Below are 22,152 nucleotides of genomic sequence, written 5' to 3' on the forward strand. Positions count from 1 at the left end.
ACGTTTGCATTGATTCCTCGCCATCTTTCAACAGCAATAGTGCGGATCTCGGTGGTCGAGTAGTGGATCCGTTCGTTGGCGACGTTTCATGGGGCTTGTGCCCCGCTCATTTCAAAGGCGTCGAAGATCTCGTCCTGGGCAAAAGATGAAGAGAAGCGTGATTGGTCCCCTTTTGCTATTGCTGCTTGCGCTCAGCGTCGTGCAGGTCGCGGACGCTGCGTGCGCCAACTTGTGCTCTGGCCACGGCCAATGCGGTGCCTCCAAGTGCGACGACCAGGTTGTACTGATCTCAAGAAGGAGATATCTCACGCAGACCGATTGTTGCTTGGTGTGAATGATGCAGTCAATGCACGTGTGATTCTGACTGGGCCCTAGCGCCTGACTGCTCTCTGCGCAAGTGTCCGACGGGGGTGGCCTGGACGGATAAGGCGAGGACGGCAAATGCAGCACACGCAGTGGCCGAGTGCTCAAACCGCGGAGTCTGTGACTATTCCAAGGTGGGGTTTGAATTCGAAGGATGAATTTATGGTGGAGTGACAAGGTTATACTGCTCCGTACAGGGCGAATGCACGTGCTTCAATGGTTACACTGGGGCAGCCTGTCAGCGACGCAAGTGCATCAGTGAACTTTACCAGCCACTATTTCGGATGCGTCTTTACTTAACTTATCTTTTTTGTTGTCTACAGTTCGCTGTCCGTCGGACTGCTCTGGCCGTGGACTGTGCTATTCCGCAGCAACGTTGGCGTCGCAGTACGGCCCGAGTTCCCTGGCCGGTGCTGGACCGACGTACACGAACTGGGAGAAGGACAGCATGACGAACTGCATGTGCGATATGGGCTACACTGGACCCGACTGCTCCCAGTGTAAGTTGCCATTGATGGAAACGTGTTTCGTATTTTCGTCTGACTTGCTAATCCTTCAACTGCATCAACTAGTTATGTGCGCAAAGAATGATGACCCGCTAACTACAGGTCAAGGGTACCGAGCCATCCAGATTCAAGTGGGTGCAGATCCTACGCTCGCTACAGCGCTTGCGGGGTCTGTTCGAGTCCACTTTCTTGGAGATGTTGCCGTTTTCAGTGCCAATGCAGTCGCGGATACTGCCCACCAAACGGCATGTGCACAGGCATTCCAAAGCATGCGCACCGTATTGTCAGCTACTTGCACGATCTCCAATGTGGACCCAGTGACGAGCGGAGCCACCTACACAGTGATGTTCACAGAATGGGTGCACTTAGGAGGGGAGAACAATTTACTGTACCATACAGGGAACCCCCCGCTGTCCAGTTTCACGTGTGACCTCAGCCAAGTGACGAGCCAGAACACTCCTACGTGCGTGATCACCGACGTCGTTGCGACCAATGTAATAGGTATGCTTATTTCTCCCCCTTGCTATCTTCAGGAAGCTAATTTTTTTTCGATAAACGTATCGAAGAGCACGTATATTGCTCGAACCGCGGTCTGTGTGATTTCAGTACAGGTGAGTGCGTTTGCTACGCCGACTTTAAAGGGATGGACTGCAATCAGCCGTCAAATATTCCTGACAGTATCGACGATAATGATGGTTTTGTCATTAATCCATTGGGGCTCGCGTACACGGGTACGGTTCTTCATCTAAAGACGGCGAAGGGGTCTCAGGCAGATTTCTACTTTATGAAGATTGAATCTTCGACGTTGCCGATTCTGACCATGGATGGTATGGGTGACACAAAGTTACTGAATGGCGACCTCGAACTTTCAACCGGTTCATTGACGATAACTACAATCGCGCAGACATCAACCGCTGCAGATATTGCGAACACCCATGCTACTTTCACGGGCACAGTGCTGAAGGTCCGGGCAAGCAGATTGTTGAGTAACGGCTTTAAATTGTTGGAAGCAATGGTGGGGGATACGAGCACCGTTGTGGACATTCGCGGAGATGGCCTCACCACCATTTATACTGGTGGATTGAATGTCGTGACGGGGGGAGCAACAATTGCTAACACCGTGGATGCACCGAGTCTTACCGTCACCAACTCGTTCGGTACATTTAGCAGTTCTCTTCTTAAGCTATCTACTTTACGAGGTACGCAATATCCTGGAGCATCTGATTTCGTACTGATCGATGCTAGCGCGAATTCAGTATCAGCCTTCATAGTGGAGGCTTCTGGGAGAACTACCATCGCCAACGGTGGACTAATTGTGAATGGACTTGGAGGAGGTCAAATCTCTAACTCGGATCCAGCAGCTTCGGCGCTTGTTGTGAAAGCTACGAGTACCAATTTCGCTGGTGATGCTGTGTCTATTCAAACAGTCTCCGGGCAAGCTCACTATATGCTGAAGGTGACCACAACTATCGCGCCCGCTGCTCCCGTGGATCTGTTTACGATTGCAAACACTGGGCTGACGACTATTACGCAGGGCGGTCTGTATATTACTGGAGGTGGTGCAACTGTCAATGCGGGCGGGCTTCATGTCGTAAATGGCGGCGAAACCATCGACTATGGAGGGCTACGAGTCAAGAATGGAGGAGAAACCATAGAGCTGGGCGGCTTAAATGTTATTGACGGGGGAGGAACTATTGCCACCACGGCGTCTACAATTGATGTGCTCACGGTTCAAGCGACAGCAACTACATTCTCCAGCAACGCGCGGGTTCTGCATATCAACTCCAAATCAACAGTGGCCCCTGCAACCAGCATGCACTATTTACTTGAAGCCACAGTAGGCGCGGCCAGCACCTCTGTTTTCAAAGTCGACGCAACAGGATTAACCACGATCGTGGGCACCGGCAGCGGCGGATCCAGCATCTCCGACAACGGCGCCACCACCAGCACGCTCGCGGTCTCGAGTAGCCTCGCCACCGGCTTCACAGGCACACTCTTGTCCATGAACGCCGTGTCCACGACCAAGCTGTACACACTCATTGATGCGCAGTCGAGTGGTGTGTCCCGATTCAAGGTGGCTGCCAGCGGGCTGACGACGATCGTTGGCAGCGGCAGCGGTGGAGCCAGCATCTCCGACAGCGCCACTACTACCAACACGCTGACGGTCGCCAACAGCGCTGCAACAGGCTTTACCAGCGCGGTTCTGTCCCTCAACGCCGTGTCCTCAACCACGGTGTACTCGTTGATCGACGCCACGGTGGGCGTGGGCGCAACACCCAGGTTTAACGTGGCTGCCACGGGGCTGGCCACGATTGTCGGCAGCGGCAGCGGTGGAGCCAGCATCTCCGACAGCGCCACTACTACCAACACGCTGACGGTCGCCAACAGCGCTGCAACAGGCTTTACCAGCGCGGTTCTGTCCCTCAACGCCGTGTCCTCAACCACGGTGTACTCGTTGATCGACGCCACGGTGGGCGTGGGCGCAACACCCAGGTTTAACGTGGCTGCCACGGGACTGACCACGATTGTCGGCAGCGGCAGCGGTGGAGCCAGCATCTCCGACAGCGCCACTACTACCAACACGCTGACGGTCGCCAACAGCGCTGCAACAGGCTTTACCAGCGCGGTTCTGTCCCTCAACGCCGTGTCCTCAACCACGGTGTACTCGTTGATCGACGCCACGGTGGGCGTGGGCGCAACACCCAGGTTTAACGTGGCTGCCACGGGACTGACCACGATTGTCGGCAGCGGCAGCGGTGGAGCCAGCATCTCCGACAGCGCCACTACTACCAACACGCTGACGGTCGCCAACAGCGCTGCAACAGGCTTTACCAGCGCGGTTCTGTCCCTCAACGCCGTGTCCTCAACCACGGTGTACTCGTTGATCGACGCCACGGTGGGCGTGGGCGCAACACCCAGGTTTAACGTGGCTGCCACGGGACTGACCACGATTGTCGGCAGCGGCAGCGGTGGAGCCAGCATCTCCGACAGCGCCACTACTACCAACACGCTGACGGTCGCCAACAGCGCTGCAACAGGCTTTACCAGCGCGGTTCTATCCCTCAATGCCGTGTCCTCAACCACGGTGTACTCGTTGATCGACGCCACGGTGGGCGTGGGCGCAACACCCAGGTTTAACGTGGCTGCCACGGGACTGACCACGATTGTCGGCAGCGGCAGCGGTGGAGCCAGCATCTCCGACAGCGCCACTACTACCAACACGCTGACGGTCGCCAACAGCGCTGCAACAGGCTTTACCAGCGCGGTTCTGTCCCTCAACGCCGTGTCCTCAACCACGGTGTACTCGTTGATCGACGCCACGGTGGGCGTGGGCGCAACACCCAGGTTTAACGTGGCTGCCACGGGACTGACCACGATTGTCGGCAGCGGCAGCGGTGGAGCCAGCATCTCCGACAGCGCCACTACTACCAACACGCTGACGGTCGCCAACAGCGCTGCAACAGGCTTTACCAGCGCGGTTCTATCCCTCAATGCCGTGTCCTCAACCACGGTGTACTCGTTGATCGACGCCACGGTGGGCGTGGGCGCAACACCCAGGTTTAACGTGGCTGCCACGGGACTGACCACGATTGTCGGCAGCGGCAGCGGTGGAGCCAGCATCTCCGACAGCGCCACTACTACCAACACGCTGACGGTCGCCAACAGCGCTGCAACAGGCTTTACCAGCGCGGTTCTATCCCTCAATGCCGTGTCCTCAACCACGGTGTACTCGTTGATCGACGCCACGGTGGGCGTGGGCGCAACACCCAGGTTTAACGTGGCTGCCACGGGACTGACCACGATTGTCGGCAGCGGCAGCGGTGGAGCCAGCATCTCCGACAGCGCCACTACTACCAACACGCTGACGGTCGCCAACAGCGCTGCAACAGGCTTTACCAGCGCGGTTCTGTCCCTCAACGCCGTGTCCTCAACCACGGTGTACTCGTTGATCGACGCCACGGTGGGCGTGGGCGCAACACCCAGGTTTAACGTGGCTGCCACGGGACTGACCACGATTGTCGGCAGCGGCAGCGGTGGAGCCAGCATCTCCGACAGCGCCACTACTACCAACACGCTGACGGTCGCCAACAGCGCTGCAACAGGCTTTACCAGCGCGGTTCTGTCCCTCAACGCCGTGTCCTCAACCACGGTGTACTCGTTGATCGACGCCACGGTGGGCGTGGGCGCAACACCCAGGTTTAACGTGGCTGCCACGGGACTGACCACGATTGTCGGCAGCGGCAGCGGTGGAGCCAGCATCTCCGACAGCGCCACTACTACCAACACGCTGACGGTCGCCAACAGCGCTGCAACAGGCTTTACCAGCGCGGTTCTATCCCTCAATGCCGTGTCCTCAACCACGGTGTACTCGTTGATCGACGCCACGGTGGGCGTGGGCGCAACACCCAGGTTTAACGTGGCTGCCACGGGACTGACCACGATTGTCGGCAGCGGCAGCGGTGGAGCCAGCATCTCCGACAGCGCCACTACTACCAACACGCTGACGGTCGCCAACAGCGCTGCAACAGGCTTTACCAGCGCGGTTCTGTCCCTCAACGCCGTGTCCTCAACCACGGTGTACTCGTTGATCGACGCCACGGTGGGCGTGGGCGCAACACCCAGGTTTAACGTGGCTGCCACGGGACTGACCACGATTGTCGGCAGCGGCAGCGGTGGAGCCAGCATCTCCGACAGCGCCACTACTACCAACACGCTGACGGTCGCCAACAGCGCTGCAACAGGCTTTACCAGCGCGGTTCTATCCCTCAATGCCGTGTCCTCAACCACGGTGTACTCGTTGATCGACGCCACGGTGGGCGTGGGCGCAACACCCAGGTTTAACGTGGCTGCCACGGGACTGACCACGATTGTCGGCAGCGGCAGCGGTGGAGCCAGCATCTCCGACAGCGCCACTACTACCAACACGCTGACGGTCGCCAACAGCGCTGCAACAGGCTTTACCAGCGCGGTTCTATCCCTCAATGCCGTGTCCTCAACCACGGTGTACTCGTTGATCGACGCCACGGTGGGCGTGGGCGCAACACCCAGGTTTAACGTGGCTGCCACGGGACTGACCACGATTGTCGGCAGCGGCAGCGGTGGAGCCAGCATCTCCGACAGCGCCACTACTACCAACACGCTGACGGTCGCCAACAGCGCTGCAACAGGCTTTACCAGCGCGGTTCTATCCCTCAATGCCGTGTCCTCAACCACGGTGTACTCGTTGATCGACGCCACGGTGGGCGTGGGCGCAACACCCAGGTTTAACGTGGCTGCCACGGGACTGACCACGATTGTTGGCAGCGGCAGCGGTGGAGCCAGCATCTCCGACAGCGCCACTACTACCAACACGCTGACGGTCGCCAACAGCGCTGCAACAGGCTTTACCAGCGCGGTTCTATCCCTCAATGCCGTGTCCTCAACCACGGTGTACTCGTTGATCGACGCCACGGTGGGCGTGGGCGCAACACCCAGGTTTAACGTGGCTGCCACGGGACTGACCACGATTGTTGGCAGCGGCAGCGGTGGAGCCAGCATCTCCGACAGCGCCACTACTACCAACACGCTGACGGTCGCCAACAGCGCTGCAACAGGCTTTACCAGCGCGGTTCTGTCCCTCAACGCCGTGTCCTCAACCACGGTGTACTCGTTGATCGACGCCACGGTGGGCGTGGGCGCAACACCCAGGTTTAACGTGGCTGCCACGGGACTGACCACGATTGTCGGCAGCGGCAGCGGTGGAGCCAGCATCTCCGACAGCGCCACTACTACCAACACGCTGACGGTCGCCAACAGCGCTGCAACAGGCTTTACCAGCGCGCTCTTGTCCCTCAACGCCGTGTCCACGACCAAGCTGTACACACTCATTGATGCGCAGTCGAGTGGTGTGTCCCGATTCAAGGTGGCTGCCAGCGGGCTGACGACGGTCGTTGGCAGCGGCAGCGGTGGAGCCAGCATCTCTGACAACGGCGCCACCACCAGCACGCTCGCGGTCTCGAGTAGCCTCGCCACCGGCTTCACAGGCACACTCTTGTCCATGAACGCCGTGTCCACGACCAAGCTGTACACACTCATTGATGCGCAGTCGAGTGGTGTGTCCCGATTCAAGGTGGCTGCCAGCGGGCTGACGACGATCGTTGGCAGCGGCAGCGGTGGCGCCAGCATTACTGACAGCGCCAGCGCCACCAATACGCTGACGGTCGCCAACAGCGCTGCAACAGGCTTTACCAGCGCGGTTCTGTCCCTCAACGCCGTGTCTACGACGACAGTGTACACGCTCATCGACGCTCAGTCGAGTGGCACGTCCAAGTTCACCGTCGCCGCATCCGGACTCACCACGATCGCCTCTGGTGGACTCGCCATTACCACGGGCGGTGCCGCGATTGGAGCGGGTGGTCTTCTGGTTACCGCGGGTGGGGTCTCAGTCACCGCTGGGGGACTCAGCGTTGGTGCCGGCGGGGCCAGCATTTCCGACAACCAAGCTACCGTCAACACGCTCTCGGTCGCGAACAGTATAAACTCAGGCTTCACAGGTTCGTTGCTGACCATGAACGCCGTCTCAAGCACCACCTCGTACACGCTTATCGACGCAAAATCGAGTGGCGCGTCAAAGTTTAAAGTGGCCGCTTCAGGCTTGACTACTATCTCAGCAGGTGGACTGAGCGTGACCGGCGGCGTCACCGTGGTGGATACGGGACTGACGGTCACCACAGGAGGAGCGAATATAGCAGGTGGGGCCACGATTGCGGGTGGAGTCACCGTGTCGAACACGGGACTCACTGTGTCTACAGGCGGCGCCAGCATCTCTGACACGACTACCAGTGCGAACACGCTCACCGTCTCCAACTCAGCTAGCTCAGGGTTCGCCGGTGCACTGCTCTCCTTGAACACAGTGTCGACCACCTCGACTACCGCACTGATCGATGCCAAGGTGGCCGGCACGTCGCAATTCACTGTTACCGCGGCAGGGTTGACCAAGATAGCGTCTGGTGGACTCAGCGTCAAGGGTGGCGTCACCGTGGTGGATACGGGACTGACGGTCACCACAGGAGGAGCGAATATAGCAGGTGGGGCCACGATTGCGGGTGGAGTCACCGTGTCGAACACGGGACTCACTGTGTCTGCAGGCGGCGCCAGCATCTCTGACACGACTACCAGTGCGAACACGCTCACCGTCTCCAACTCAGCTAGCTCAGGGTTCGCCGGTGCACTGCTCTCCTTGAACACAGTGTCGACCACCTCGACTACCGCACTGATCGATGCCAAGGTGGCCGGCACGTCGCAATTCACTGTTACCGCGGCAGGGCTGACCACGATAGCTTCTGGTGGACTCAGCGTCAAGGGTGGCGTCACCGTGGTGGATACGGGACTGACGGTCACCACAGGAGGAGCGAATATAGCAGGTGGGGCCACGATTGCGGGTGGAGTCACCGTGTCGAACACGGGACTCACTGTGTCTGCAGGCGGCGCCAGCATCTCTGACACGACTACCAGTGCGAACACGCTCACCGTCTCCAACTCGGCTAGCTCAGGGTTCGCCGGTGCACTGCTCTCCTTGAACACAGTGTCGACCACCTCGACTACCGCACTGATCGATGCCAAGGTGGCCGGCACGTCGCAATTCACTGTTACCGCGGCAGGGTTGACCAAGATAGCGTCTGGTGGACTCAGCGTCAAGGGTGGCGTCACCGTGGTGGATACGGGACTCACTGTGTCTACAGGCGGCGCCAGCATCTCTGACACGACTACCAGTGCGAACACGCTCACCGTCTCCAACTCAGCTAGCTCAGGGTTCGCCGGTGCACTGCTCTCCTTGAACACAGTGTCGACCACCTCGACTACCGCACTGATCGATGCCAAGGTGGCCGGCACGTCCCAGTTCACCGTCACGGCTGGCGGACTACATCGTAGTTCACGGTCACGAACGGCGGAGCAATCATCACGGCCGGAGGACTCAGCCACCATCACAGGTGGGGCCACCATCACAGCTGGGGCCACCATCACCGGAGGCATCACTGCGGTAGACACCGGAGTCACGGTCACCAATGGCGGACTCACGGTCACCAATGGCGGAGCGAGGATCTACGACACGGGATCCACCGCAGAGACCCTCACGGTGAAAAACAGTGCCAGCGGCATCACCAAGGCGATTCTCTACTTGGACTCGACTGAGACCAGTGGATTCCCGCTCATCGATGCCAAGGTGGCCGGCACGTCGCAATTCACTGTTACCGCGGCAGGGTTGACCAAGATAGCGTCTGGTGGACTCAGCGTCAAGGGTGGCGTCACCGTGGTGGATACGGGACTGACGGTCACCACAGGAGGAGCGAATATAGCAGGTGGGGCCACGATTGCGGGTGGAGTCACCGTGTCGAACACGGGACTCACTGTGTCTGCAGGCGGCGCCAGCATCTCTGACACGACTACCAGTGCGAACACGCTCACCGTCTCCAACTCAGCTAGCTCAGGGTTCGCCGGTGCACTGCTCTCCTTGAACACAGTGTCGACCACCTCGACTACCGCACTGATCGATGCCAAGGTGGCCGGCACGTCGCAATTCACTGTTACCGCGGCAGGGTTGACCAAGATAGCGTCTGGTGGACTCAGCGTCAAGGGTGGCGTCACCGTGGTGGATACGGGACTGACGGTCACCACAGGAGGAGCGAATATAGCAGGTGGGGCCACGATTGCGGGTGGAGTCACCGTGTCGAACACGGGACTCACTGTGTCTGCAGGCGGCGCCAGCATCTCTGACACGACTACCAGTGCGAACACGCTCACCGTCTCCAACTCAGCTAGCTCAGGGTTCGCCGGTGCACTGCTCTCCTTGAACACAGTGTCGACCACCTCGACTACCGCACTGATCGATGCCAAGGTGGCCGGCACGTCGCAATTCACTGTTACCGCGGCAGGGTTGACCAAGATAGCGTCTGGTGGACTCAGCGTCAAGGGTGGCGTCACCGTGGTGGATACGGGACTCACCAGCATCTCTGACACGACTACCAGTGCGGCTCACCGTCTCCAACTCGGCTAGCTCAGGGTTCGCCGGTGCACTGCTCTCCTTGAACACAGTGTCGACCACCTCGACTACCGCACTGATCGATGCCAAGGTGGCCGGCACGTCGCAATTCACTGTTACCGCGGCAGGGTTGACCAAGATAGCGTCTGGTGGACTCAGCGTCAAGGGTGGCGTCACCGTGGTGGATACGGGACTGACGGTCACCACAGGAGGAGCGAATATAGCAGGTGGGGCCACGATTGCGGGTGGAGTCACCGTGTCGAACACGGGACTCACTGTGTCTGCAGGCGGCGCCAGCATCTCTGACACGACTACCAGTGCGAACACGCTCACCGTCTCCAACTCAGCTAGCTCAGGGTTCGCCGGTGCACTGCTCTCCTTGAACACAGTGTCGACCACCTCGACTACCGCACTGATCGATGCCAAGGTGGCCGGCACGTCGCAATTCACTGTTACCGCGGCAGGGTTGACCAAGATAGCGTCTGGTGGACTCAGCGTCAAGGGTGGCGTCACCGTGGTGGATACGGGACTGACGGTCACCACAGGAGGAGCGAATATAGCAGGTGGGGCCACGATTGCGGGTGGAGTCACCGTGTCGAACACGGGACTCACTGTGTCTGCAGGCGGCGCCAGCATCTCTGACACGACTACCAGTGCGAACACGCTCACCGTCTCCAACTCGGCTAGCTCAGGGTTCGCCGGTGCACTGCTCTCCTTGAACACAGTGTCGACCACCTCGACTACCGCACTGATCGATGCCAAGGTGGCCGGCACGTCGCAATTCACTGTTACCGCGGCAGGGTTGACCAAGATAGCGTCTGGTGGACTCAGCGTCAAGGGTGGCGTCACCGTGGTGGATACGGGACTCACTGTGTCTGCAGGCGGCGCCAGCATCTCTGACACGACTACCAGTGCGAACACGCTCACCGTCTCCAACTCAGCTAGCTCAGGGTTCGCCGGTGCACTGCTCTCCTTGAACACAGTGTCGACCACCTCGACTACCGCACTGATCGATGCCAAGGTGGCCGGCACGTCGCAATTCACTGTTACCGCGGCAGGGTTGACCAAGATAGCGTCTGGTGGACTCAGCGTCAAGGGTGGCGTCACCGTGGTGGATACGGGACTGACGGTCACCACAGGAGGAGCGAATATAGCAGGTGGGGCCACGATTGCGGGTGGAGTCACCGTGTCGAACACGGGACTCACTGTGTCTGCAGGCGGCGCCAGCATCTCTGACACGACTACCAGTGCGAACACGCTCACCGTCTCCAACTCAGCTAGCTCAGGGTTCGCCGGTGCACTGCTCTCCTTGAACACAGTGTCGACCACCTCGACTACCGCACTGATCGATGCCAAGGTGGCCGGCACGTCCCAGTTCACCGTCACGGCTGGCGGCCGGACTACCATCGTGTCCGGCGGATTCACGGTCACGAACGGCGGAGCAATCATCACGGCCGGAGGACTCAGCGTCGCGGGCGACGGAGCAACCATTGCTGGCGGCGCCAGTATCTCGGGATCAGCCACCATCACAGGTGGGGCCACCATCACAGCTGGGGCCACCATCACCGGAGGCATCACTGCGGTAGACACCGGAGTCACGGTCACCAATGGCGGACTCACGGTCACCAATGGCGGAGCGAGGATCTACGACACGGGATCCACCGCAGAGACCCTCACGGTGAAAAACAGTGCCAGCGGCATCACCAAGGCGATTCTCTACTTGGACTCGACTGAGACCAGTGGATTCCCGCTCATCGATGCCAAGGTGGCCGGCACGTCGCAATTCACTGTTACCGCGGCAGGGTTGACCAAGATAGCGTCTGGTGGACTCAGCGTCAAGGGTGGCGTCACCGTGGTGGATACGGGACTGACGGTCACCACAGGAGGAGCGAATATAGCAGGTGGGGCCACGATTGCGGGTGGAGTCACCGTGTCGAACACGGGACTCACTGTGTCTGCAGGCGGCGCCAGCATCTCTGACACGACTACCAGTGCGAACACGCTCACCGTCTCCAACTCAGCTAGCTCAGGGTTCGCCGGTGCACTGCTCTCCTTGAACACAGTGTCGACCACCTCGACTACCGCACTGATCGATGCCAAGGTGGCCGGCACGTCGCAATTCACTGTTACCGCGGCAGGGTTGACCAAGATAGCGTCTGGTGGACTCAGCGTCAAGGGTGGCGTCACCGTGGTGGATACGGGACTGACGGTCACCACAGGAGGAGCGAATATAGCAGGTGGGGCCACGATTGCGGGTGGAGTCACCGTGTCGAACACGGGACTCACTGTGTCTGCAGGCGGCGCCAGCATCTCTGACACGACTACCAGTGCGAACACGCTCACCGTCTCCAACTCGGCTAGCTCAGGGTTCGCCGGTGCACTGCTCTCCTTGAACACAGTGTCGACCACCTCGACTACCGCACTGATCGATGCCAAGGTGGCCGGCACGTCGCAATTCACTGTTACCGCGGCAGGGTTGACCAAGATAGCGTCTGGTGGACTCAGCGTCAAGGGTGGCGTCACCGTGGTGGATACGGGACTCACTGTGTCTACAGGCGGCGCCAGCATCTCTGACACGACTACCAGTGCGAACACGCTCACCGTCTCCAACTCAGCTAGCTCAGGGTTCGCCGGTGCACTGCTCTCCTTGAACACAGTGTCGACCACCTCGACTACCGCACTGATCGATGCCAAGGTGGCCGGCACGTCCCAGTTCACCGTCACGGCTGGCGGCCGGACTACCATCGTGTCCGGCGGATTCACGGTCACGAACGGCGGAGCAATCATCACGGCCGGAGGACTCAGCGTCGCGGGCGACGGAGCAACCATTGCTGGCGGCGCCAGTATCTCGGGATCAGCCACCATCACAGGTGGGGCCACCATCACAGCTGGGGCCACCATCACCGGAGGCATCACTGCGGTAGACACCGGAGTCACGGTCACCAATGGCGGACTCACGGTCACCAATGGCGGAGCGAGGATCTACGACACGGGATCCACCGCAGAGACCCTCACGGTGAAAAACAGTGCCAGCGGCATCACCAAGGCGATTCTCTACTTGGACTCGACTGAGACCAGTGGATTCCCGCTCATCGATGCCAAGGTGGCCGGCACGTCGCAATTCACTGTTACCGCGGCAGGGTTGACCAAGATAGCGTCTGGTGGACTCAGCGTCAAGGGTGGCGTCACCGTGGTGGATACGGGACTGACGGTCACCACAGGAGGAGCGAATATAGCAGGTGGGGCCACGATTGCGGGTGGAGTCACCGTGTCGAACACGGGACTCACTGTGTCTGCAGGCGGCGCCAGCATCTCTGACACGACTACCAGTGCGAACACGCTCACCGTCTCCAACTCAGCTAGCTCAGGGTTCGCCGGTGCACTGCTCTCCTTGAACACAGTGTCGACCACCTCGACTACCGCACTGATCGATGCCAAGGTGGCCGGCACGTCGCAATTCACTGTTACCGCGGCAGGGTTGACCAAGATAGCGTCTGGTGGACTCAGCGTCAAGGGTGGCGTCACCGTGGTGGATACGGGACTGACGGTCACCACAGGAGGAGCGAATATAGCAGGTGGGGCCACGATTGCGGGTGGAGTCACCGTGTCGAACACGGGACTCACTGTGTCTGCAGGCGGCGCCAGCATCTCTGACACGACTACCAGTGCGAACACGCTCACCGTCTCCAACTCGGCTAGCTCAGGGTTCGCCGGTGCACTGCTCTCCTTGAACACAGTGTCGACCACCTCGACTACCGCACTGATCGATGCCAAGGTGGCCGGCACGTCGCAATTCACTGTTACCGCGGCAGGGTTGACCAAGATAGCGTCTGGTGGACTCAGCGTCAAGGGTGGCGTCACCGTGGTGGATACGGGACTGACGGTCACCACAGGAGGAGCGAATATAGCAGGTGGGGCCACGATTGCGGGTGGAGTCACCGTGTCGAACACGGGACTCACTGTGTCTGCAGGCGGCGCCAGCATCTCTGACACGACTACCAGTGCGAACACGCTCACCGTCTCCAACTCAGCTAGCTCAGGGTTCGCCGGTGCACTGCTCTCCTTGAACACAGTGTCGACCACCTCGACTACCGCACTGATCGATGCCAAGGTGGCCGGCACGTCGCAATTCACTGTTACCGCGGCAGGGTTGACCAAGATAGCGTCTGGTGGACTCAGCGTCAAGGGTGGCGTCACCGTGGTGGATACGGGACTCACTGTGTCTACAGGCGGCGCCAGCATCTCTGACACGACTACCAGTGCGAACACGCTCACCGTCTCCAACTCAGCTAGCTCAGGGTTCGCCGGTGCACTGCTCTCCTTGAACACAGTGTCGACCACCTCGACTACCGCACTGATCGATGCCAAGGTGGCCGGCACGTCCCAGTTCACCGTCACGGCTGGCGGCCGGACTACCATCGTGTCCGGCGGATTCACGGTCACGAACGGCGGAGCAATCATCACGGCCGGAGGACTCAGCGTCGCGGGCGACGGAGCAACCATTGCTGGCGGCGCCAGTATCTCGGGATCAGCCACCATCACAGGTGGGGCCACCATCACAGCTGGGGCCACCATCACCGGAGGCATCACTGCGGTAGACACCGGAGTCACGGTCACCAATGGCGGACTCACGGTCACCAATGGCGGAGCGAGGATCTACGACACGGGATCCACCGCAGAGACCCTCACGGTGAAAAACAGTGCCAGCGGCATCACCAAGGCGATTCTCTACTTGGACTCGACTGAGACCAGTGGATTCCCGCTCATCGATGCCAAGGTGGCCGGCACGTCGCAATTCACTGTTACCGCGGCAGGGTTGACCAAGATAGCGTCTGGTGGACTCAGCGTCAAGGGTGGCGTCACCGTGGTGGATACGGGACTGACGGTCACCACAGGAGGAGCGAATATAGCAGGTGGGGCCACGATTGCGGGTGGAGTCACCGTGTCGAACACGGGACTCACTGTGTCTGCAGGCGGCGCCAGCATCTCTGACACGACTACCAGTGCGAACACGCTCACCGTCTCCAACTCAGCTAGCTCAGGGTTCGCCGGTGCACTGCTCTCCTTGAACACAGTGTCGACCACCTCGACTACCGCACTGATCGATGCCAAGGTGGCCGGCACGTCGCAATTCACTGTTACCGCGGCAGGGTTGACCAAGATAGCGTCTGGTGGACTCAGCGTCAAGGGTGGCGTCACCGTGGTGGATACGGGACTGACGGTCACCACAGGAGGAGCGAATATAGCAGGTGGGGCCACGATTGCGGGTGGAGTCACCGTGTCGAACACGGGACTCACTGTGTCTGCAGGCGGCGCCAGCATCTCTGACACGACTACCAGTGCGAACACGCTCACCGTCTCCAACTCGGCTAGCTCAGGGTTCGCCGGTGCACTGCTCTCCTTGAACACAGTGTCGACCACCTCGACTACCGCACTGATCGATGCCAAGGTGGCCGGCACGTCCCAGTTCACCGTCACGGCTGGCGGCCGGACTACCATCGTGTCCGGCGGATTCACGGTCACGAACGGCGGAGCAATCATCACGGCCGGAGGACTCAGCGTCGCGGGCGACGGAGCAACCATTGCTGGCGGCGCCAGTATCTCGGGATCAGCCACCATCACAGGTGGGGCCACCATCACAGCTGGGGCCACCATCACCGGAGGCATCACTGCGGTAGACACCGGAGTCACGGTCACCAATGGCGGACTCACGGTCACCAATGGCGGAGCGAGGATCTACGACACGGGATCCACCGCAGAGACCCTCACGGTGAAAAACAGTGCCAGCGGCATCACCAAGGCGATTCTCTACTTGGACTCGACTGAGACCAGTGGATTCCCGCTCATCGATGCCAAGGTGGCCGGCACGTCGCAATTCACTGTTACCGCGGCAGGGTTGACCAAGATAGCGTCTGGTGGACTCAGCGTCAAGGGTGGCGTCACCGTGGTGGATACGGGACTGACGGTCACCACAGGAGGAGCGAATATAGCAGGTGGGGCCACGATTGCGGGTGGAGTCACCGTGTCGAACACGGGACTCACTGTGTCTGCAGGCGGCGCCAGCATCTCTGACACGACTACCAGTGCGAACACGCTCACCGTCTCCAACTCAGCTAGCTCAGGGTTCGCCGGTGCACTGCTCTCCTTGAACACAGTGTCGACCACCTCGACTACCGCACTGATCGATGCCAAGGTAGCCGGCACGTCGCAATTCACTGTTACCGCGGCAGGGTTGACCAAGATAGCGTCTGGTGGACTCAGCGTCAAGGGTGGCGTCACCGTGGTGGATACGGGACTGACGGTCACCACAGGAGGAGCGAATATAGCAGGTGGGGCCACGATTGCGGGTGGAGTCACCGTGTCGAACACGGGACTCACTGTGTCTACAGGCGGCGCCAGCATCTCTGACACGACTACCAGTGCGAACACGCTCACCGTCTCCAACTCGGCTAGCTCAGGGTTCGCCGGTGCACTGCTCTCCTTGAACACAGTGTCGACCACCTCGACTACCGCACTGATCGATGCCAAGGTGGCCGGCACGTCCCAGTTCACCGTCACGGCTGGCGGCCGGACTACCATCGTGTCCGGCGGATTCACGGTCACGAACGGCGGAGCAATCATCACGGCCGGAGGACTCAGCGTCGCGGGCGACGGAGCAACCATTGCTGGCGGCGCCAGTATCTCGGGATCAGCCACCATCACAGGTGGGGCCACCATCACAGCTGGGGCCACCATCACCGGAGGCATCACTGCGGTAGACACCGGAGTCACGGTCACCAATGGCGGACTCACGGTCACCAATGGCGGAGCGAGGATCTACGACACGGGATCCACCGCAGAGACCCTCACGGTGAAAAACAGTGCCAGCGGCATCACCAAGGCGATTCTCTACTTGGACTCGACTGAGACCAGTGGATTCCCGCTCATCGATGCCAAGGTGGCCGGCACGTCGCAATTCACTGTTACCGCGGCAGGGTTGACCAAGATAGCGTCTGGTGGACTCAGCGTCAAGGGTGGCGTCACCGTGGTGGATACGGGACTGACGGTCACCACAGGAGGAGCGAATATAGCAGGTGGGGCCACGATTGCGGGTGGAGTCACCGTGTCGAACACGGGACTCACTGTGTCTGCAGGCGGCGCCAGCATCTCTGACACGACTACCAGTGCGAACACGCTCACCGTCTCCAACTCGGCTAGCTCAGGGTTCGCCGGTGCACTGCTCTCCTTGAACACAGTGTCGACCACCTCGACTACCGCACTGATCGATGCCAAGGTGGCCGGCACGTCCCAGTTCACCGTCACGGCTGGCGGCCGGACTACCATCGTGTCCGGCGGATTCACGGTCACGAACGGCGGAGCAATCATCACGGCCGGAGGACTCAGCGTCGCGGGCGACGGAGCAACCATTGCTGGCGGCGCCAGTATCTCGGGATCAGCCACCATCACAGGTGGGGCCACCATCACAGCTGGGGCCACCATCACCGGAGGCATCACTGCGGTAGACACCGGAGTCACGGTCACCAATGGCGGACTCACGGTCACCAATGGCGGAGCGAGGATCTACGACACGGGATCCACCGCAGAGACCCTCACGGTGAAAAACAGTGCCAGCGGCATCACCAAGGCGATTCTCTACTTGGACTCGACTGAGACCAGTGGATTCCCGCTCATCGATGCCAAGGTGGCCGGCACGTCGCAATTCACTGTTACCGCGGCAGGGTTGACCAAGATAGCGTCTGGTGGACTCAGCGTCAAGGGTGGCGTCACCGTGGTGGATACGGGACTCACTGTGTCTACAGGCGGCGCCAGCATCTCTGACACGACTACCAGTGCGAACACGCTCACCGTCTCCAACTCAGCTAGCTCAGGGTTCGCCGGTGCACTGCTCTCCTTGAACACAGTGTCGACCACCTCGACTACCGCACTGATCGATGCCAAGGTGGCCGGCACGTCGCAATTCACTGTTACCGCGGCAGGGTTGACCAAGATAGCGTCTGGTGGACTCAGCGTCAAGGGTGGCGTCACCGTGGTGGATACGGGACTGACGGTCACCACAGGAGGAGCGAATATAGCAGGTGGGGCCACGATTGCGGGTGGAGTCACCGTGTCGAACACGGGACTCACTGTGTCTGCAGGCGGCGCCAGCATCTCTGACACGACTACCAGTGCGAACACGCTCACCGTCTCCAACTCAGCTAGCTCAGGGTTCGCCGGTGCACTGCTCTCCTTGAACACAGTGTCGACCACCTCGACTACCGCACTGATCGATGCCAAGGTGGCCGGCACGTCGCAATTCACTGTTACCGCGGCAGGGTTGACCAAGATAGCGTCTGGTGGACTCAGCGTCAAGGGTGGCGTCACCGTGGTGGATACGGGACTGACGGTCACCACAGGAGGAGCGAATATAGCAGGTGGGGCCACGATTGCGGGTGGAGTCACCGTGTCGAACACGGGACTCACTGTGTCTGCAGGCGGCGCCAGCATCTCTGACACGACTACCAGTGCGAACACGCTCACCGTCTCCAACTCAGCTAGCTCAGGGTTCGCCGGTGCACTGCTCTCCTTGAACACAGTGTCGACCACCTCGACTACCGCACTGATCGATGCCAAGGTGGCCGGCACGTCGCAATTCACTGTTACCGCGGCAGGGTTGACCAAGATAGCGTCTGGTGGACTCAGCGTCAAGGGTGGCGTCACCGTGGTGGATACGGGACTGACGGTCACCACAGGAGGAGCGAATATAGCAGGTGGGGCCACGATTGCGGGTGGAGTCACCGTGTCGAACACGGGACTCACTGTGTCTGCAGGCGGCGCCAGCATCTCTGACACGACTACCAGTGCGAACACGCTCACCGTCTCCAACTCAGCTAGCTCAGGGTTCGCCGGTGCACTGCTCTCCTTGAACACAGTGTCGACCACCTCGACTACCGCACTGATCGATGCCAAGGTGGCCGGCACGTCGCAATTCACTGTTACCGCGGCAGGGATGACCACGATAGCGTCTGGTGGACTCAGCATCAAGGGTGGCGTCACCGTGGTGGATACGGGACTGACTGTCACCACAGGAGGAGCGAATATAGCAGGTGGAGCCACCATCACCGGAGGCATCACTGCGGTAGACACCGGAGTCACGGTCACCAATGGCGGACTCACGGTCACCAATGGCGGAGCGAGGATCTACGACACGGGATCCACCGCAGAGACCCTCACGGTGAAAAACAGTGCCAGCGGCATCACCAAGGCGATTCTCTACTTGGACTCGACTGAGACCAGTGGATTCCCGCTCATCGATGCCAAGGTGGCCGGCACGTCGCAATTCACTGTTACCGCGGCAGGGTTGACCAAGATAGCGTCTGGTGGACTCAGCGTCAAGGGTGGCGTCACCGTGGTGGATACGGGACTGACGGTCACCACAGGAGGAGCGAATATAGCAGGTGGAGCCACCATCACCGGAGGCATCACTGCGGTAGACACCGGAGTCACGGTCACCAATGGCGGACTCACGGTCACCAATGGCGGAGCGAGGATCTACGACACGGGATCCACCGCAGAGACCCTCACGGTGAAGAACAGTGCCAGCGGCATCACCAAGGCGATTCTCTACTTGGACTCGACTGAGACCAGTGGATTCCCGCTCATCGATGCCAAGGTGGCCGGCACGTCGCAATTCACTGTTACCGCGGCAGGGTTGACCAAGATAGCGTCTGGTGGACTCAGCGTCAAGGGTGGCGTCACCGTGGTGGATACGGGACTGACGGTCACCACAGGAGGAGCGAATATAGCAGGTGGAGCCACCATCACCGGAGGCATCACTGCGGTAGACACCGGAGTCACGGTCACCAATGGCGGACTCACGGTCACCAATGGCGGAGCGAGGATCTACGACACGGGATCCACCGCAGAGACCCTCACGGTGAAGAACAGTGCCAGCGGCATCACCAAGGCGATTCTCTACTTGGACTCGACTGAGACCAGTGGATTCCCGCTCATCGATGCCAAGGTGGCCGGCACGTCGCAATTCACCGTCACGGCGGCAGGGTTGACCACGATAGCATCAGGTGGGCTGAGCGTTAAGGGTGGTGTTACGGTTGTGGACACGGGAGTTACCGTGTCGACCGGAATTGTGACCATATCGGACACGACGGCATCATCCACGACTACCGACGGCGCTTTAGTAGTAGCTGGTGGCGTGGGCGTCAAGCTCGACTTCAATTGTGGCGGGACCATTTACGGCACGGTATCCACGAGCAGTTCTGACCGTCGTCTCAAAACAGCAATTCAGAGTCTTGAAGCCGCCCAGGACACCATCAGGAGACTTCGACCGGTAAGCTCAACTCGGATGCCCTGCTGCTTGACGCCTTCGACTCGTCATAACCCCACTCTTGTCTTTCCGTGCTGCCAGGTGACGTTCGAGTGGCGACGCGACGAATTCCCGTCGCGCAACTTGCCCGCCGGCGTGTTCCCCGGCTTCATCGCCGACGAGGTGGAGGAGGTTCTGCCGGACTTGGTGCACGAGGACGGCGACGGCTGGAAGTCGCTCAACTACGTCGGCGTCGTGCCGCACCTGGTGCGCGCCGTGCAGGAGATGCAGGAGCAGCTAGAGGCCTCCCAGGCGCAGATGGCGCGCATGCAGCAGCAGATCGACGCGCTGCAGGCCGCCGCCGCCGCGTAAATATGCAGTTCACTTCACTCACTCCACGCTGTACAGCACATGGTGCGCTTGCTGGCCCGGCGCGCGCCCTTCATGCCGCCACCACGTGCTCCGTTCTACCGCGTCCTCCCTTGTCTGCTCTCCTTCTCTTCGCGAGCTCTACCATCACTCCCCCAGCGCTCTTTTTCTCCCCAATTGAATCGTACTTAGCACGGTACTTGAAGCCGCTGATTTTGGTCCACAATTCCTTTTCGTCAACAGGAGCCATGACGAGCAGCGCCGGAGAGCGACTGCTGCTGTCGCTGGCGTTGGGCGCGGCGCTGGCGGCGTGCGGCTACTACTGCAGCAAGCTGGTGGTTCGCCGCCGCCCGAAGAGTCTCGCAGCACTGCGACTGGCGGCTGCACCGCGCAGGAGTCAGCGGGAACTCGCGTTGCAGCGCTCGGGACCGTGGGTGGCGCTGTGCGGCACGGCGTTCGACGTGGCTGGAGACCCGTTCTTCGACGAGAAATGCGCCGGCATCTACAGCTCCTGGGTGGGCCACGACGTCACGTACCTGCTGCTGCAGTTGGGGCTCGCGCCGGACGCTGCGGACGACGCGGAGGCTGTGGCCGGCTACTTGGACCGCGAGTGGCCGCTGGACACGCTGCAAGGAGACGGCGAGGCGGCTGAGCGCCGTCTCGAGTTGCTTCGGGAGTGGTTTGTGCGTCTCCAGTCGAGGTACCAGGTGGTGGCGCAGCTCAGCGACCGCTACGTTGGCGCGCGGTGGGATGCATTGAGGGAGAGTCTGCTGCCTGCGGATTCGGGCGCGGGTTCCGGTGCCAAGTGCCCGTTGGGGTTCGGAGCGAAGACGGTGAGCAAGGTTGTGTCCCGCAGAGCGGAGGATGTGGAGGACATGCGGACCATCACGTTCCAAGGCCGACGTTATGATGTGGCGAACTCGAGCTTGTTCCAGTCTGAAGGCGGACAGTTCGCGCATTTCGTCGGACACGATGTCACGTACGCGTTGGCGGTGCAGTCGACGCGAGTTGAAGATTTGGATGTGACGCCGCCAAGAGAGTATACTTTTGAAGAGCAGCTGTTACTCGAGAGATACCGGAATTTCTTCGCGCGTGAATTGGCGCTCGTGGAGGTCGACGCTGAGCAACAGGAGAGTATCGGCGAGACTGAAGTTATTAATCTGCATCAGGTGATCGAGGAGAGCGATGACATGACGCAAGAAGAGAGCGTGCGGCGGATTGAAATGGTGCTCGAGCGTGCGAACGCTGATCAAGTGAACGCCATGTGCGCTCGCACGACGATGACTCCGCTGCACAAGGCCGTAGAGAAGCACCGCCTAGACCTTGTGAAAGTGTTGGTACAAGCCGGTGCAGATACCAAGGCGCGTGCAGCCCTCTACGACGATGAGACGCCGTTGGAAATGGCGCACCGCTTCCACTTTGACGACATTGCATCGCATCTCGAATCCGTCGTGGTGAGCAGCTAATTATTTTTGCGAGGGTTGACAGCCTCTTAGCAAATGCAGGCAACGATCGGCAGCTCATTCAAGAACAATGCAGTCATGAGTTGCTTGCGATGTTTAGAGATTCGCGCAATAAACACGGCATGACATGCG

General features: G+C 60.2%; 2 protein-coding genes across 2 annotated transcripts; both read left to right on the forward strand.

The window, feature by feature from the left end:
* Positions 1-441: 441 nt before the first annotated feature.
* On the forward strand, positions 442-20,560 carry IUM83_06941 (Endosialidase chaperone; the record flags this gene model as incomplete). The annotated part of the gene is made up of 5 exons (XM_067931188.1): positions 442-497; positions 561-613; positions 687-863; positions 20,163-20,212; positions 20,291-20,560. The coding sequence occupies 5 exons, from the start codon at positions 442-444 to the stop codon at positions 20,558-20,560; spliced, it is 606 nt and encodes a 201-aa protein (XP_067787220.1).
* A 245-nt stretch (positions 20,561-20,805) lies between these two features.
* IUM83_06942 (ankyrin repeat-containing domain protein) lies at positions 20,806-22,023 on the forward strand (the record flags this gene model as incomplete). Its single annotated transcript, XM_067931189.1, has 1 exon — positions 20,806-22,023. One exon carries the CDS (start codon positions 20,806-20,808, stop codon positions 22,021-22,023), a length of 1,218 nt encoding a protein of 405 aa, XP_067787223.1.
* Between the last annotated feature and the right edge of the window lie 129 nt (positions 22,024-22,152).

The sequence above is a fragment of the Phytophthora cinnamomi genome (genome assembly GCF_018691715.1).
Source record: "Phytophthora cinnamomi strain GKB4 chromosome Unknown Contig62, whole genome shotgun sequence".
Lineage (NCBI taxonomy): Eukaryota > Oomycota > Peronosporomycetes > Peronosporales > Peronosporaceae > Phytophthora > Phytophthora cinnamomi.